The following is a 17,436-nucleotide window of genomic DNA, read 5'->3' as shown; positions in this document are numbered from 1 at the left end:
ACAATAATTCTTATATGAGGCAGTTCCTCAGATACTGTAGTTTCGCAAATAAACAAGGAATTTATAGTTTAAATTTGAGACCTCTTTTCTTACTCCACCCCACCAAATCTCATCAACAAAGGCACTCTGTTCACCACGAACTACTATCTGAAATGTAGGTACCCTAACCCTAAGCAATCAGCAGCATCCAAATCCAAGTGATTCCTTGGAATTTCCAAACACTTGATGAGCGGCAGAGTTGTGTGTTTCTCTCCTGCGCTGAATGTTTGCAGCGGGGAAAAGCCATCCCCGAGCCAGCTTTAGCGATAGCAGCGTGGGTGGCTGGGGACCCCAAGCAGCCAGCTGGCCGCAGCTACCGCCTGTCCCTCTGCATCTCCAGGTGCGCCTCCCACGCCCTCCATCACTCACCGCCACCGAGCCAGAGGAGGATGCGATGAACACCCGGATAACCATCCTCACTTCATTCGCCGCTTCTCTCCAGCCAAGGGGAGGCGTGCAAGGGTTAAGGGCGCTTCCACTCCTGCAGCTGAAAGCAGCTGCTGCGAGCTGGGGGGCTGCTTGCAGGACCTAGCCCGCCTTGCTCGCCCCGCTGGAGCCCAGACGCTCCAGCAGCTGCAGCACTGCGTCCGCCTGGGAACTCCCGCTTCGCCTGGGCAGCGGCAGCGCAACTCAGACACCCAGAGCTTAGCGGGCGGCAGGGGATGAAAGCAGAAGGGGGGAAAGGGAGAGTGCGCAATGATTGCTGGGAATTGTAGTGCTGCGGCTCTGCCAGCTGGTTGATGTGTTTCCACTTCCAGGGGGCAACTTGCACCTTTCAGCTGTATGCGCAGGGCAGGACAGGTCAAGCAGATTAGTGGGGAACAACCTACTTACTAGTAGCGTCTAATTCTGGTTTTCTTCAAATTCCAGTGACCCCCAGAGCCGGGGACACTTATAGGAGGCCTGATTCCCAGAGATTATGTAGCACACCCGCAGCTCCCGTTGACTTGGGTCTGAGTTGGGGGGCTCAGTACCACAGTGTGCTTGGCATGCTGGTCACCTTGGTTATTTATGGCCAAGGATCTAGATACCCTAGCAAATCAACAGTGGAACAGAGACAAGTAAGGACCATTTTTGAAGATACAGGCCACAGTGCCTAACTGCTTGTTTTAATCTGCAGCATTATTAAAGTATTTCCGTAATAAGGGCTTCTTTCACATTGAGCTTTGCCTAAATGCCAAATGATGCTATTTAGAAGTGACAACCTCTATTTTTCAGCAGAGTATTGACTATTCCCCTCACTCTCAGCTTTATTTTCTACTGCCTGGCCCAGTGTGTACCCATCTGCACAAAGTGCATGTCAAAGGCCACTATTGTGATCTGATGGCATTTTTTGCACTTGCTTCACACCGATGAAAATGACAACACAAGGTCTGAGGCAGAAGAAAATCAGACCTCCCGGCCCTTTCAGAAAGCCATCCTTACCCAAGATATTTCAGTTGAGTTAAAGCGGGTCCCAGTCTTCACCCAGCTGTACATATTTATAGCTTTCAAATGCTGGTAGGTATGTGGCAGATTTTCTCTGTGAGCTGATTAGGGTAAACAGATGTCTCAGTTTACCAGTCAGTTTACTGTAGGTGGCTAATAGGGATTGATCCATCCTCAATAACGTTCTTTACATTTTAAAAAAAATAACCCTTGAAACCTACAGATTGTGCCGCTAGCTAATCACATGTTATTGTCATTGTTACCCTCATCCTCTTAGGTCCCCAGACCCTGCCAGCTGGCCAATCACGTTTCTAATTAACCTCTCCCTACCACATGTTCTATCCCGGCTGCTGAGCTGGCTAGTGTTGTTCTCCATTACGGTCATGTAATGCCACTGATTTCAGTAACATTGCACTGGCATAGGAAAAGTAGAATGTGACCTTTGGACTTTCCTTTGCTGTCAGCAAAAGGACTTTGAACGTCAAGCACATTTTAAAAGCTATTTTCATATTTTATTATTTATTATATACACTGAGATCCTGAGACATTGTTTGGCTGCAAGATTTAAAATAAAAATTACTTAAAAAATCATGACACTATTTTCATTGACTTCAAAATAAGCTCTGGAACAGACCATCAATATCCTGCAGATTAAAGCACAATCTTATAAACTAATAATACACCCATCTTCTGCAAAGATTTAAGAATTATGCCTCACTTTATTGAAATCAGTGGGACTGCTCATGTGGGTAAACTAAGGTATGACTTTAACACTTTGCAGGAGTGGACCTAACACTATTGCATTCATTCTAATACCATGTTAAAACAGGACAGGCCCAACAAAGAAAATAACAGAATGCCACTAGCCATCACCTTCAGCTCCTAACTAAAATCTCTCCAGCGCATCATCAAAGATCTACAAGCTATCCTGAAAGATGATCCCTCACTCTCACAGATCTTGGAAGACAGGCTAGTCCTTGCTTACAGACAGCCCCGCATCCTGAAGCAAATACTCACCAGCAACCACACACCACAGAACAAAAACACTAACCCAGAAACCTATCCTTGCAGCAAAGCCCGATGCCAACTCTGTCCACCTATCTATTCAAGTGACATTATCATAGGACCTAATCACATCGGCCATACCGTCAGGGGCTCGTTTACCTGCACATCTACCAATGTAATATATGCCATCATGTGCTAGCAATGTCCCTCTGCCATGTGCATTGGCCACACTGGACAGACTCTACACAAAAGAATAAATGGACACAAATCTGACATCAGGAATCATAACATTCAAAAACCAGTAGGAGAACACTTCAGCCTCCCTGGTCACTCAGTAACAGACTTAAAGGTGGCAATTTTGAAACAGAAAATTTCAAAAACAGACTCCAACAAGAAACTGCTGAACTAGAATTAATTTGCAAACTTGATACCATTAACTTGGGCTTGAATAGAGACTGGGAGTGGCTGGGTCATTACAGAAATTAAATCTATTTCCCCATGTTAAGTAACCTCACACCTTCTTGTCAACTGTCTGGAATGGGCTGTCTTGATTATCACTACAAAAGTTTTTTTTCCTGCTGATAATAGCTCTTCTTAATTAGCCTCTTAGAGTTGGTATGGCAACTTCTACCTTTTCATATTCTTTGTATGTATATATATCTTCTTACTATATGTTCCATTCTATGTATCTGATTAAGTGGGCTGTAGCCCACAAAAACTTATGCTGAAATAAATTTGTTAGTCTCTAAGGTGCCACAAGTGCTCCTGTTCTTTTTGCGGATACAGACTAACATGGCTGCTACTCTGAAAGCCATCACACAACAGTTACTGTTGAAGAGCCAGCAGAGGGCCCAAAGGAGCCAAAACTTTAATTATGGTTAGTTGTTGTATAACCAGGAATAATGTGTTAAAATTTCTTGATGACAGGGTGGTGGTCATAAGAATTTGATGGACATTCTCCTTTACATACCTTAGTCCACTCTCCTTTCAATGCAGGATTGTTTCCTACATTCTGTCTTCCAGAGGTGTTCCAGACTGGTTTTAAGGGTGGAACTTCTATGACTTCTCACCTGATTCTGCAATCTAATAGATTTCACTTTGGGAAATTATTTAGCTGAATATCTCACCTAAATGTTCTCTAGTCAGTATTTTATCCTGATATTCCTAGTCTGGCCATACTAAATATTTATTGGTAAAGTACAACAAGCCAAATCAGGCCTACTGAGTGCAGCATCTTCCATCTGAAGATCTCATAATGTTTTACAAATATTAGTGACTCTAGCCTTTCAATGCTGCTGTGAGGGAGAGAAGTATTATTAATCTCATTTTACAGATAGGGAAACTGAGGTACAAAGAGATTAAGAGTCCAATTCTGTGGGGTGATGAGCGCTCTTAACGCTGATTTGAGTAAACTGAAGCTGAGGTCACTCAGCGCCTCTCACAAACAGTCCTAATATGTGCTCAGTCAGATTGTATAACAGAGCCAGGAATTGAATCCAATTAAATTATATTAAATTTGGAAAGAATGCAGTAAGGAAATAGAAAATTTTAAAATGCTAACATGCTACTAAAGTCTGGCAGCACAAATACTTTAAGAGTTTTCTTTTATACTAAGGTTTCTTCTATTATTTGCTAAGTTCCAAAGCCACATATCTCATATCCATTATTTTTTTCCTCCAGTTTCATGTCTGTCTTTTAAAATATATCAAAGAGTTCATGTTGCTTCATTGCATTACAGAGATGCAATAAACTCACATGGGAAGAAAAGCTATGGGAAGAGAAAAGCTTGTTCTATTTGTTTAGGTAGCCTCAGGCAAAATTACTAAGAAATTAGAGGACTTTCCACATAAAATATTCTTGAGTACTTTAAGGCTCTTAAAACCTTTTAAATGCTGTATTAAAATATTCTGAAAGTGCATCTGGATTATTGCTGACATTATTTTGGTTTTTATAGTCAGCATTTTCTTTCTATTTTGGGGGATATTAATTATAAATCATGGTATAGTATTGTGAGCTGGTTTAAATTGCATAGATTTTTTTTAACGTCTTACTGTAAATAGAGTTGGGCTCAAGTAAGTCTGGATAACCCCAAGATCTGAGCAGGAGATAGACATGGAGATTTTGTCTGGGCCCATCTTCTGATGTTAAACAAATGCTGCCTTTATCTTCCATTTAAAATGAATACTTTTATGTGTGCCTACAGCAATGAGAGAAGGCTAAAAAGAAATCTGTGTTTCATGTACAACTTCAGATAAAAATAACATTGTTCTTAGGACTTGGAAGCAGCTATAGAAAAGAAGTGAGGGATGTGATCAGAATTGACTGCAGGCAGGCAATGAACGGGAACAGTGATCGTGTGTCTGCTCTGCCACAAATACTTTTGACAAGAGATCAAACGATTCCTGCCAGTTCATCCCCCCTTTATTCTCTCTCTTATTATCCATCTGCATCACTAGCCCTGGAAGTTTTGTAATATACACACTGGAATATCTCTCCCATGTTTTGCTCTCTTCTGATCAAGAGCATGCCTCATTTCAATGTGTTTCTATTGTCACATTCTCAATTTTTGCAATCAGTTTCTATTAGCTTGGGCCCACTCACAGGGCTTGTGTCTGTAATTTCTCAGTATAAAATTTTACAAGCCATAGGTTGAAAACTATTGCAAATCCAGATTGCTTTTTATTTCTCGTTAAAGTCCATGCATATGAAACATCCAATCCTGCAAGGGACCAAGAACATTCAACTCCCAATGGTTAAGTATAAGAAATTTTATACTGAGAAATTACAGACACATAATCTTGTAGATCTGCATTTTAGCCTGTGTGTACACTATACAGAGATACTATGAACTCTCTAGAGAGAAAAAGCTAGCAAACGTGAAATTTTATACCAAGAAACAGGGCCAGTGCAAGGATATTTTGCGCCCTAGGCGAAACTTCCACCTTGCGCGCCCTCTTCTCCAGCATCACTTATTAAAAACTTTCAGAAATGAATACCACATAATGTGGCATTGTTCATTATAATTAATACATGTTCGGCTTGAAAATTTATTAATTTAATTATTTAGTCTACATATTTAACGAAAATAAATGAATAACCTGACAGTGCTGACATTGTTATTGTACTCACTTTGCACAACATAGCATGGATCTTAAAATAAATCACATACATTATACACAAAACCCTGTCACAGAGCAACATGTTATAATTGAGAATTTATTTTTCCACGGGGAAGGGAAGCAGACCGGGTTCAGCCAGTGAGGGTTCGGGTTTGGCTGGGGAGGGAAAGGGAAGCAGACCAGGTTTGGGAGTGGAGGGGGGAGGTGGGTGAGGTAGGATTCAAAGAGACTTAAGGTGAAATGGGCACTATCCTCTCCAGTCCCTGGCATGTAGCAGCAGCGGGCCAAGTGCACTTGCAACAGGGCAATGGGAGCATGTTGCCTGCTTTGCCTTCACCAGGGGCGGCTCTAGACACCAGCTAAACAAGCAGGTGCCTAGGTCGGCAAAATATATGAGGAGGCATAGTGCTGGTGCCTCAGCTCATACCTGAAGCAGCATCCTGGGCTGGATCCTGACCACCCCAGGAGGTGGTAACCAGCCCATTGTTCTGCCACCCAGTGCAGCAGGGCAGGGAACCGGCTAAGTGAGGAATGTGTCCCCGTCACTCTCCCGCGGGCAGTGGCCACCCCCCCACCATCCCAGGCGGGAGCCGGTAGCACGGCCCTGCCCCAGCTGCAGAGGATGGGCCGCTCCTCCTCTGCTTGTCCCTGCCGCTGCAAGCCGAGGAGTGGCCCGTCCTTTGCAGCTGGGGCAGGGCCGCACTACTGGCTCCTGCTGGGGCTGGGGGGGGCGCTGACCGTGGAAGAGTGGCAGAAGCCGGTAGCACGGCCCTTCCCCTGCTGCAGAGGACGGGCTGCTCCTCCTCGGCTTGTCTCTGCTGCTCTCCCGCAGCCAGCGGCCACCGCCACCCCCCAGGCGGGAGCCGGTAGCGCAGCCCTGCTCCGGCTGTAGAGGATGGGGGGGAACATGGCGCCCGGGCGGGCCGCTCCTCCTCGGCTTGTCCCCGCCTCTACTGCCTCCTCCTCTCCTCTGCATCACCTCCTGCCAGGGGAAGGGAAACGGGAGTAGAGCGGCAGCCCGGGCTGAGACTAGCTCACGCCAGGGCCAAGGAGAAGACCAAGGATGAGCGGGGCTGGGATCCAGTAGCACCCCAACCCCTAGCCTCGGGAGCGGTGATGACGGGAAATGAATCCACCTTGGGCCAGATCCACAACAAGGTAAAGGCTGGGCCAGGTGGGAGGATTTTGTTAAAATTAAATGTTAAAATTACACTAGTTGGAAATTGTTTTATTTCACTAACTACAAATGTTTTCATTTTTTTTAAATTTTAAACAGTCAAAACAAAACTGCAAAGTGCAAACATATGTAAAAGCCAAAAAAAAAGCTGGGGGGGCGGAGGGCAGCCAAAAAGTTTTTTGCTTGGGGCAGCAAAAAGCCTAGAGCCGGCCCTGGCCTTCACAAATCCGTCCTGCGCCCGGGCTGGGGAGTTGAATGCTGGGCTCTCGCTCCACCAGGGGGGCGTGGGGCAGGCCAGACTGTGAAGGCAGAGAGTGCGCGGCCCTCACGCCAAAGCAGGGTCGGGAGGGTAGAAGGCTGGGGAGCAGGGAGGTGGGTTAAAGCAGCTTAGCCACCCCATTCATGCAACAGAGCCCGCAGAGCTGCCAGCCTTGGCTTCTCTTTCTTCTCTCCCCAGGGAGCAGAGCCTCTGCCCTGGAAAACCTACAGCCAGCTCTCCAAGGAGCATGCCATGTGCAAGCCGGCACATCTTGAGCCTTGCACCACACTGACAGCACACCTCAGCCCCAGCAGCAGTCTTACACTTCCTGCCGCAAGCTGCTTCACTGTCCTTCTGGCTGCTGCTGTGCAATCTACAAGACAGAGGAGCTAGTACTGTAATAATGTACCTATCAACACAGCAATCTGTACAATTATCGATTCACAATCAAAGGACTTCACTGGCTTTCTAAATGGCAGGAGTCGGAGAGCAATTAATTGGGAGCGTGAATCTTATCACCTCCCTATAGTCTGCCAGCTAATCAAAAGCCTTCCCTAATCACTGGCTGTCTAAATGGCAGAAGAGCAATTCATTGGGAGTGTGTTTCTTATCTACATCCTTCCTATAGTCTGCGATCTTCTGCCTGCGTCTTGATTGCTGTCTGGTCCTATTTTTAGGCACCGCTATTCGCACCCCCCCAAATCTCAGCACCCTAGGCGGCCACCTAGTTTGCATAGTGCTTGCACTGGCCCTGCCAAGAAATCATATAAATGCAGAACTTTTACAGGACTAGCCCTTAAAGTCAGGTTCTGCAGCCACTCCTGTCCATATCCTGTAGCCAGAATCTCATTCCATTTCCATTGTACAGCTTTAGATACTTGGAAACCAAATGGCAGAAACATTTGGTTGAATGTAAGAAACTTGCCATAAAAGAAAATATTGTTCAAATGATTTATGAGCAGTTTTTCATGTTTACAGGGGAGGCTGAAACATTTGCATTCTGAGACAAGTGGAAAATGTAAACTATGATTTTTTTTAAAAAAGGTTTCATGGTAAAAATAATTCATTGTTACACCAGTACTTTATGGAAGATTAATCAAAACTATGCTGCTACAAATGTAATAGAGGGCACAAAAATAAATAGCTGGGAAACAGGATGGTAGAAATGTGTGTGCAGATGTGTAGCTGATGAGCCAATTCCAGTTGAAATCGAAGATTGTTTGTACAGGCCAATGCTGTAGAGAAGGGGAAATGAAGAAATCTCTCTCTCTTCATCCCAAAACATCTTTGCAGAAACCTGGAGCAGAACAGCATCACCTTTCATTCCTGTCCATAGCTTGTTCTTCCCTTAAACCCAGCCTGGTCATGTCCCTGCATATGGTGTCCTGCCATCTAATCAGTGGTCAGTCGCTAGGTCTGATTGACCTTAGCTGTGTTTGCATTATTTTCTTTGGCATCCTATTATCTGTTTGTCTGCAGTGTCTTCACCATCTTAATCTTTTTTGTTGTAGCCAATCCTATATCTTGATATCACATCCCACTCTCCTTCTAACTTCTTCATTTGTCTTAAAATCATTCCACCTTATGCCTGCCATTTTTGAGGAACTCTCATCTCTACTGACTCCAGCATTTTGATGTCTATTTCATGTAATGCAACTGCGTCCAGACCATACAGCAATACTGTTAGTACACTGTTTTGATAACTTTTCATTTTGGTGCCAAATGTAATGTTTTTATCAGTCTATAATTTCATTAGTTTCTGTACAGCACTGGTGGTTAAGGTGTATCTCCTTTTTCTTGAAGAAACTGTTGAAACTTCCTAGGTACATGTAAGAGTCTGCTTGTTTTACAACTTAGAATCACAGAATATCAGGGTTGGAAGGGACCTCAAGAGGTCATCTAGTTCAACCCCCTACTCAAGGTAGGATTAATCCCCAGGCAGATTTTTGCCCTTGATCCCTAAATGGCCTCCTAAAGGATTAAACTCACAAGCCTGAGTTTAATAGGCCTATGCTCAAACCACTGAACTATCCCTCCCCCACAACTTCCTTGCTGCTGCATTTCAATACTTTACCTATTGTCTCTTTTCCAAGATGCAACTACTTCATCTTCTTGGCATTTATTGAAATCCAAATAGACAACAACAATTTCCCAAGCTAGTGAATACTATCATCATTAATCCAATGTGCGTCCTAGCTGTACAATGTCATCCGCATAAACCTAATTCTAGGTCATCCAATGTCACACCTTCCAACTTGTCTAACATTCTTAAGGTCCAGTTTCAGAACATGATTAAAAGTGATGGCTATTCTATGTCCCCTGGTCTTTCACAAAACTTTGACTTGAAAAAGTTGCTTTATTTTCCACCAGATTTTATGGCAGTTGCAGGAATCTTTGTACATAACTTTTGTAATTACAATTATCTTATCTGGAAAGCCATATGATTTTTGCTTCTTTCCATAATGCTTCCCTGCAAACGGAATCAAATGCCTTCATAAAGTCAATGAAAACAGCAAACATCTTTAATCCCCATTTTTGCTTTTTTTCCCCATCAACTGTCAGAATGTGCATATCTGATAAATGCGACATTGGCCTGGTCAGAAGTTGCACTCTTCCTCCAAAACTGACCTTAATCTGTTGAAAATTACTTTCATCATACTGGCAATAAGCTTATACCTCTATAATTATTTGGTTCAGCATGGTTTCCTTTCTTCAAGATTGGTACAACTATTGCCTTTAGCCAGTCATTTGATACCTCCTCTTGCCACACCTTCTTGTATATTTTTTCCTGTTACTTTGATAGCACTTGTCCTGGAGGCTTTTAGCAGCTCAGCTGTTATATTGTCTAATACTTCAGCTTTCCCAATTTTTTACCGCTTCCCTGCTCTTTCTATTTCTTCTTCAGACAGTGGTTCAGTGCTAATATCCATTCTGCCTTGCAAGCTTCCCTGTTCATCTAGAATGTCTAGAATGCTCGCATCTGGATGAAAGACAGGATTCAGCACTTTGTCAAAATGCCCCATCTATCATACCAGCACCTCTTTGGCATTTGTTTTCAATTCATTGACATCCTTTTTTACCACTGGTTTTGTTGGCCTAATCTGTTTCCATACAATGTAACCTTTTTTTGTATATTGCTTTCATATTTTGTTTTCTTTACACCTCTAATTGTCACACCTCTTCTTTCCAAATCTTATGTTTGTCTGATCTTTGTGAAGAAATAATAAACCAAAAACCTGCAGAAATCAAACCTCTATCCTAGGGCGGAGTAAGATGGATGACAATAAAAAGGAGGCTGTGCGCTCCACCTTGGTTGGAAAGGACTGGCTTCCATTAACCCGCAGAAATAGTATTTGTACATTTAAGAGAGGCATTAATGGGCTGTGAGCATCCTGACCAGTCTTCTTTGGGTGGAATTACGGCTACAATGCTGGACCTCACAGAGTGAAATAGATAAGAAACAAAGAAAAAGGACCTGTATGGCTCCAGCAGGGATATGGAGGACTACACTCCACCTCTCAATCCAAGAAAATGGAGGGATAAACTAAAGGCACTAAACCATATTAAGAGGGTTGGGGATGATGTATGGTAAATTATTACATTCATTCAATTATCTAATATAGCACCTAGATAATATTAGCTAGAAAGAGAGAGTGCACATTATTAGAAGTGAATAAGATGCAGATTTTGGAGCTGATGGTGAATGCACTTCCCAGAAGCCACAGTATATTTTAAGATTTAAGTTTAATCTCTTCAGGAGACTCAGGGTTCACTTATTTAATGGTGCGGCCATGTATTGTGCACAATATCCCAACTTCATTGTTGCACACACAACAGGTCAAACAACTCATCATTCAAGATCATCCTACAATTTGCAAGAAAGCACTGAAGTTTTTATATAATACACTGGAATCCTCCAATAGCAAACTCAGCTTTAGAGAGGATTCTGTTCTTCAGGGCAGCTCAGACTTCTTCAGGGCAGCTCAGTTACGTTCCAAACACTTCATAACCTTTCCCACAGTCCAGCGTTAGCGATAATGTCCATTGTCTCAAGATAAAGTTTCCCCTGCTTTGGTCAGAAATACCCTGAACCTGTCTATCACCTGGGCCCACTGCAAAAGACAAGACATTTGAGGAAGCACTTGTGAAGGGCTGAGGCAGTTGTAGGTGGAATAATTTTGAGGGAGACTGGCAGCATGTGGGGAAAGGGAGAAAGGTGCTGCTGTTTTGGTTTTGCTATGATTTGTGTTATGTTTTTAACTGGTGGCAAAAGCACATGGAGCCTGGGATAGGCCTTCTTTTAAGCTACTGTATTCAAATCTAAATAAGTACAGTACATCTCTCGATAATGCCAAAACACTTATCAAAAGTAATTTCAGCATTTGTTTTTAAAGCAGGTGTCCCAGATCCCATGACAATGTTTCATTCCATTAATTTTATTTCTATTGTGCCACACAACTGATGGGTGTCCATTTAACATGAGGGATGTCAATGAAATTCAGTGGTAATTGTTTACTCTGCTATTACAGAATAAATGTTTTCTGATTGGCTTAGAGAAGAATGTTGTTGTACTTACACCAATACAAGAGCTTATGCATTTTTTAAAAGTATACTTAAGTAATAACACCCCCACAATATGCGTTACTGGCTACTAATGTGCACAAAGCCATAGACCAACTGCGGTGAACAATCTTATTTATGGCCATTAATGACCACCACTCAGTGTCCTCCTGTAATTATAAAATTTAGCATTTAAATTAAACTAAATTAATTTAAATTAAATTAAATTAAAAGAATCTGGAAGAGAACTGGGCTATCTGGACCCACCACTTAATATAAAAATTTTGCCCTTTCCAGCTGCTGCCCTTTAGCTGAAGCTATGGTTAGCAGTGGGTAGCCATGGTTGCCTTTTCCCAATCTGTAAACTCTTTATACTAAGGACTAAAAAAGACAACAATGAAAACATTTTCCAAATATGTTCACAGTCTGACAAATCCCCGGCATTTGATTTGTAATAAATGAAACTGGAGAGGAAAGCATTATTCAGACATTACGTGCTTTTAATTATTCATACTTCCTTAAATGTACATACTGCTGAAGCTTAAGAGTTCAATTTGCACTCTTCTGTTTAAAAATCCACTGCAGCACTTACACAGATACCTGCTCCTCAAAGCCTACTCTCTTATTTTTGTGGTTTTTTAAAGATATTCAACCGGTTCTATATTTTCAGCTGCACACTATACAAAATGCCCATCTCCCAGTTTAGTCCATGCAATTCAGTCTTCAGATTCTACCCTCATGCAGTGCCACTACTCCCTGTGCACTGACACTTCTCTAGCATTGAAGTTATTTGTGATGATTACTGCAAAACTGCAAAATCAAGTTCTTTTAATAATAAAGACTGTTTGATGGAAACTCCTCACTTCTGAAGCCCTTACTAACCAATGTCACTGGAGAGGGAATGACGAATTAAGTTAACAGCGGAGAGTCACAACAATATCATCCCCCCATTTACAGGCCCAAATGAACTCTAAATTATGAACTAACATCTTGTTTCAAGATACCACAGTCATCCAGCTAGAAGTCATGCTAAAATCTATTCTCACTAAATCATATCTCCCCAGTTCCTTTCCACTCTGCAAATGATGTACGTTTTGATACTCCATTTGTCTGCTTCTCTCCCAGCCATCTTTTTTCCATGCCTCCCTCTGCACATGGAATGCCTTCCCAATTCTGCTGTCAAGCCACTACAGAAGACTAATTTCTTCCATGAGTCACATAAGAAGTGAGTCAGCAGTAATATATGTATAATGTGGACAAGTGAGTCATCTTATACAGAACAAGAAACTTAGCTGAATAAATATTGGCAACTTTTGTAAAATGCTCATGCCAAGGAATCTGAGAAGTCTACATTATTTATTATTATTACAGAGTTCAGAAGTTTCTTAGGTGCTTTATATATAGGGCAGACAGAAGAAAATTATCTCCCTCCCAAAGAAGAGTTTGCCAGACAAATGTGCACATGATGTGACAAATGGGGGCAACAAGACGGTATGTGTGTTTTTGAGGGGGAGAAATGAGTGAAGATGGACTTTTGTTAAGCAAAAAAAAAATCACATGGTTACTCAATATAGATATGAGTGGTTGTGTAGAAAGTAGAAATAAATGCAAAGCCAGACAGATTAAAATTATAAGAGCAATACACCTAATATGTAGCTCCACTGAATCATAACTTACTTTATTCAGTCATTAATTGATCAAGAGAAGGATAAGCCATGAAAAAATATGTTATGGAGTATTTTGTCTTAGAAAATAGCAATAATCATAGAATCATAGAACTGGAAGGAACCTTGAGAGGTCATCTAGTCCAGTCCCTTGCATTTGTGTCAGGTCTACATATTATCTAGACCATTCCTGGCATGTGTTTGTGTAACCTGCTCTTAAAAATCTCCAATGATGGAGATTCCACAACCTCCCTATGCAATGTATTCTAGTGCTTACCAACCTGACAGTTAGCAAGTTTTTCCTAATGTCCAACCTAAACTTCCCTTGCAATTTAAGCCTATTGCTTCTTGTCTTATCCTCAGAGGTTAAGAAAAACAATTTTTCTTCCTCCTCCTTGTAACAACCTTTTACATACTTGAAAACTGTTATGTCCCCTCTCAGTCTTCTCTTTTCCAGACTAAACAAACCCCAATTTTTTCAAACTTCCCTCATAGGTCATGTTTTCTAGATCTTTAATAATTTTTGTCTCTCTTCTCTGGACTCTCTCCCATCATGGCTTGTGCATAACGAGCTAAAGGAAACTTGAAAGGACAAAAGTTGGAGAGGTGGAAATAGGAACCATTTCAGTTACCAAAGGCCAAATTCCACCCTTGGTGACAGATATGTGGCTCTCATTGACTTCAATCCAGGGTAATATCTGGCCGTATGGTTTTTGTTTCAGATACTATGTGAGACGTGGCGGAAGTGATTTTCTGTGTTGGTTACTTGACAACTTAAAAAGCATGAAATACTAAATTGAAAATTAGTCTTTGACCCAAGCTGAAAAGCTTTTTTCCTGTTGAATTCCCAGTACCTGACATTTTTTGGGATGCAGACCAGCACCAGTATATGAGGAAGTGTAAAATGATTTTTTCCATTTTCTATACATCTCCTAGCTTCCACGCTCCAATGGGGAATGGACAAGTTTATTCTCATAAACACATCATATGCACAAAAGAGATTAAACAACACCACATACATTTATGGGCCAAATTTAGACCTGATGTAGGTGAGTGCAGTTCCATAGATATGCATAGAGCTCCACTCACTTAATGACCATATCTGAATTTGTCATTAAATCTGCAACAGCGTGGAACTGAACATGCAAAAAAATAGATGCTTTTTTAGGAAATTCACCTCTGTGCAGAAGGCTCACACAAGGTCTAGGCACCATCTAAGTTAAAAAAAGATGTAAGTGGATCTTAAGTGATACAGAGGTCTCTAAGGATCATCTGTACAGAGGTAAATGTCACTCTTCTTATGCATGTAAGCAGAGTCAGGATGCGCTCTACCCTGACATCTGGTGGTGAATTATGGGGAGTGTGGAAAGGAATTTTAGGTATTTGCATTGGTATACCCACCCCATCTAGCATAGCCCACGGCAGCCTGGGATGGTTATTTTGACAGCTCTGGGATCCCCAATTTCTTCGTTATTGGGGTAGGAGGAATAAAGTGTTGTCACCCTGATTATGTGAATGAGGAACTATGAGACTGCTTTATCACAGAGATGTCTCAATATCAATTAAATAGCACTTGCTAGACAAGGGACATGGATGCCAAAACCCACTGAAATGAGAGATGTTGGGGTTTGGTGTGTGTACCTGATGATATAGGCCCCTTTTGAGGGCCTGGAACATCAATTGTACATCCTCCTCTCTCCACTGTTGAAGAGTAGAGCTAATTTTCATTCCACTAGGAGTCCATCTAGAGGCTGCTGAGCTGAATTCACGTTGGGCTAATGGTGCACCAGCACCAGGGCTCCCCTACTACAAGCTGAAATCACTAAAAGAGCTAAGCTTACTGAGCTGAGATCACTGAGTGCTGTGTTAATTAGTGGGGGAGCCTGAAGATCTATTGCTAAGTGGCTGGCAGAGCGAAGCAGTTTGCAGCATGTTGGAGCATCCCATGGAACAGTGAGCGGAGTGGAGCGGTTTGCAGGGACGGCTGGAGTGGCTCATGGGTCGGCTGGAGGAGCAGCACAGCGGGTATAGTGGAGCTGGTCATGGTGAAGGCTGCAGCAGAACTCCATGGAGAGCAGTTGGCCCTGGCCCACGTAAGGTGCCCCTTAACACCCTGTGTGTGTGTGTGCCCCCCCCGCATTTCCACCCAGGCTGGGGGAATAAAACTCTGCAGATAAATCTTTTGAACTCTGGGGTGGTACTGACCAGAGACTTTTGGATTGTTGGACTTTGAAGTGATTAGACTGAAGACCCTAAGGGGGAAAGGACATTGCCAAACATACTTGGAGGTGGGTCTTTGCTTATGGTTTGTGTTATAATCCTGTTTGTGGAGTTTCTCCAACATGATGCCGCATTGTTTCCCTCTTTTATTAAAAGGATTTTGCTACACTCAGACTCCGTGTTTGTGAGTGGGGACATATAGCCTCCTAGAGGCGCCCGGGGGGGTGGTATGTAATTGTCCCAGGTCACTGGGTGGGGGCTCAAGCCGGTTATGCATTGTGTTATTGAAACGAAACCCCTGGATACTGAACTCGGCCCTTGTTGCAGCCAACTCAGAGGGGCAGAAGGGTTACATGCATATACATTCCAATAAGAAAAAGTACTATGTTTTTGCTATGTTCATGCTTTCACAGTGTTTGTTTTCCCAGAATGTTCCAGTGAAGTAACTGGGCACACAGTAACAACTGTGATGCATCGGTTTGGGGGTGTTTTTTAATATTAGAGAATATTCCTAGAGAGCAATTTTTTAACTTGTAAACACAAACAGTACTATCACATACCTAATTTGAAAAGTTAGGCTTATACAGTGATAGATAGAGACAGATTGGATTAGATATACAAACAAACAACTCCTCCTCCCAAAAAAAACCCCCAACCTATGTGTCCAACTAAAACTATAAAATGTAACTAGAACTTGTAATACTCTGTGACACTCTGTGTCCCAAAGCAACACTCTGGCACCTGTATATTCACCCCTGTCATATAATTAAGATATGTTTTGTACAAAGTATCCCTTGTGAGGTATTTTTTTAAAAGTCTTGATCTGCTAAACATTAATATCTTGTTGGATTGTATTTTTTATCATTGTATGTGAAGTTATGAAGTTTTTCTATGTATGTGTTACTGCAAGATGTGTAACACACAACTAGTCTTTCAGGAACAACAATGAAGAAGCTAAACAGTGCTAATCGCCCATCAGCAAAGACAATGGACGATGGAAAAGGTTTGTCCTCACCTGGGAACACTTCAGCCAGCCTATGAATAATGGCTGCTCTGACTCAGGAAGGCATGCAAGGGCATGTAACCAGACAACATGACACTGAATTTCATTTTGGTACCTATATTTTTCCACAAACTGGGCTGGGAACTTAGCCTGGAACAAAGGGTTCCCGCCATATGGAAAAACTATATAAAGTGGGGAGCGATGTCATGATTTGTCTTCACTCTCCCACAACTCAACACTTTCCCTTGTCTGGAAGACAAAGGACTTGGAATGGGGGAGGGGAACCCAGGCTGCACAACAAATACAGCCTGTGCCTCAAGAATCTGTGATAGCCGTGGGTAAATATTAACTTTTTAATGGTGACCACTGCAGGTGACATGTTTTGGTTGTGTTGGTCTCAAATTTATTGGCCCAGTGGATGCATTTATATCAACAAAACAATAGAGAACAATAATTTTTACACAGAATGTAGATAAAATACCCAATCAGTTATCAACTATAGGATCTGGAACCTTTCCAAAATGCCTCACCAGATACTAATATATTTGTACTGATACATTTAAGGTGGAATTTGATTGATTAAGCAAGGAGTTTACATTCTGGGTAAGTCTTTCAATCACAGCCCACTGAAGTCCCTGGAATGCCTTCCGTTAACTTTGATGGGCTTTGGATCAGGCCTAGCTGAGAAGGATTTAAAAGCTTGCAGAGTTTGAGGGCAAACTTACCTGAGCCGCTGACAGAAATAAATACTACAAAAACGATAAATATATATAAAAGTACATTCCATTTAGTGGTATTTTGGAAGAGAGAGATGTATGTGTTCTAAATAATATTGGTAACATTCATTGATATACAAAATTATTTCCTAAACTGGTTCTTAAGTGACCTATCCAAAAAACTGTAATATGGAAGTTGTACTTCTAAGCAGAATTCCAACTCTCAAAAACCTCCATCTGTTTTTC

General features: G+C 42.1%; 1 protein-coding gene across 1 annotated transcript in view; it reads right to left on the bottom strand.

Annotated features, from left to right (window-relative positions):
* Window positions 1-682, bottom strand: part of SH3BGRL2 (SH3 domain binding glutamate rich protein like 2) — a 58,471-nt gene extending 57,789 nt beyond the window's left edge. Inside the window, exon 1 of the mRNA XM_030555801.1 lies at window positions 409-682. Coding sequence (XP_030411661.1) covers window positions 409-453 — 45 coding nt within the window. The 5' untranslated portion in view covers window positions 454-682. The remainder of the gene's footprint in view (window positions 1-408) is intronic.
* Between the last annotated feature and the right edge of the window lie 16,754 nt (window positions 683-17,436).

The sequence above is a fragment of the Gopherus evgoodei genome, chromosome 3 (assembly GCF_007399415.2).
Source record: "Gopherus evgoodei ecotype Sinaloan lineage chromosome 3, rGopEvg1_v1.p, whole genome shotgun sequence".
Lineage (NCBI taxonomy): Eukaryota > Metazoa > Chordata > Testudines > Testudinidae > Gopherus > Gopherus evgoodei.
Note: the sequence above shows the minus strand (reverse complement) of the source record. Positions and strands in the feature narration are given on the sequence as shown.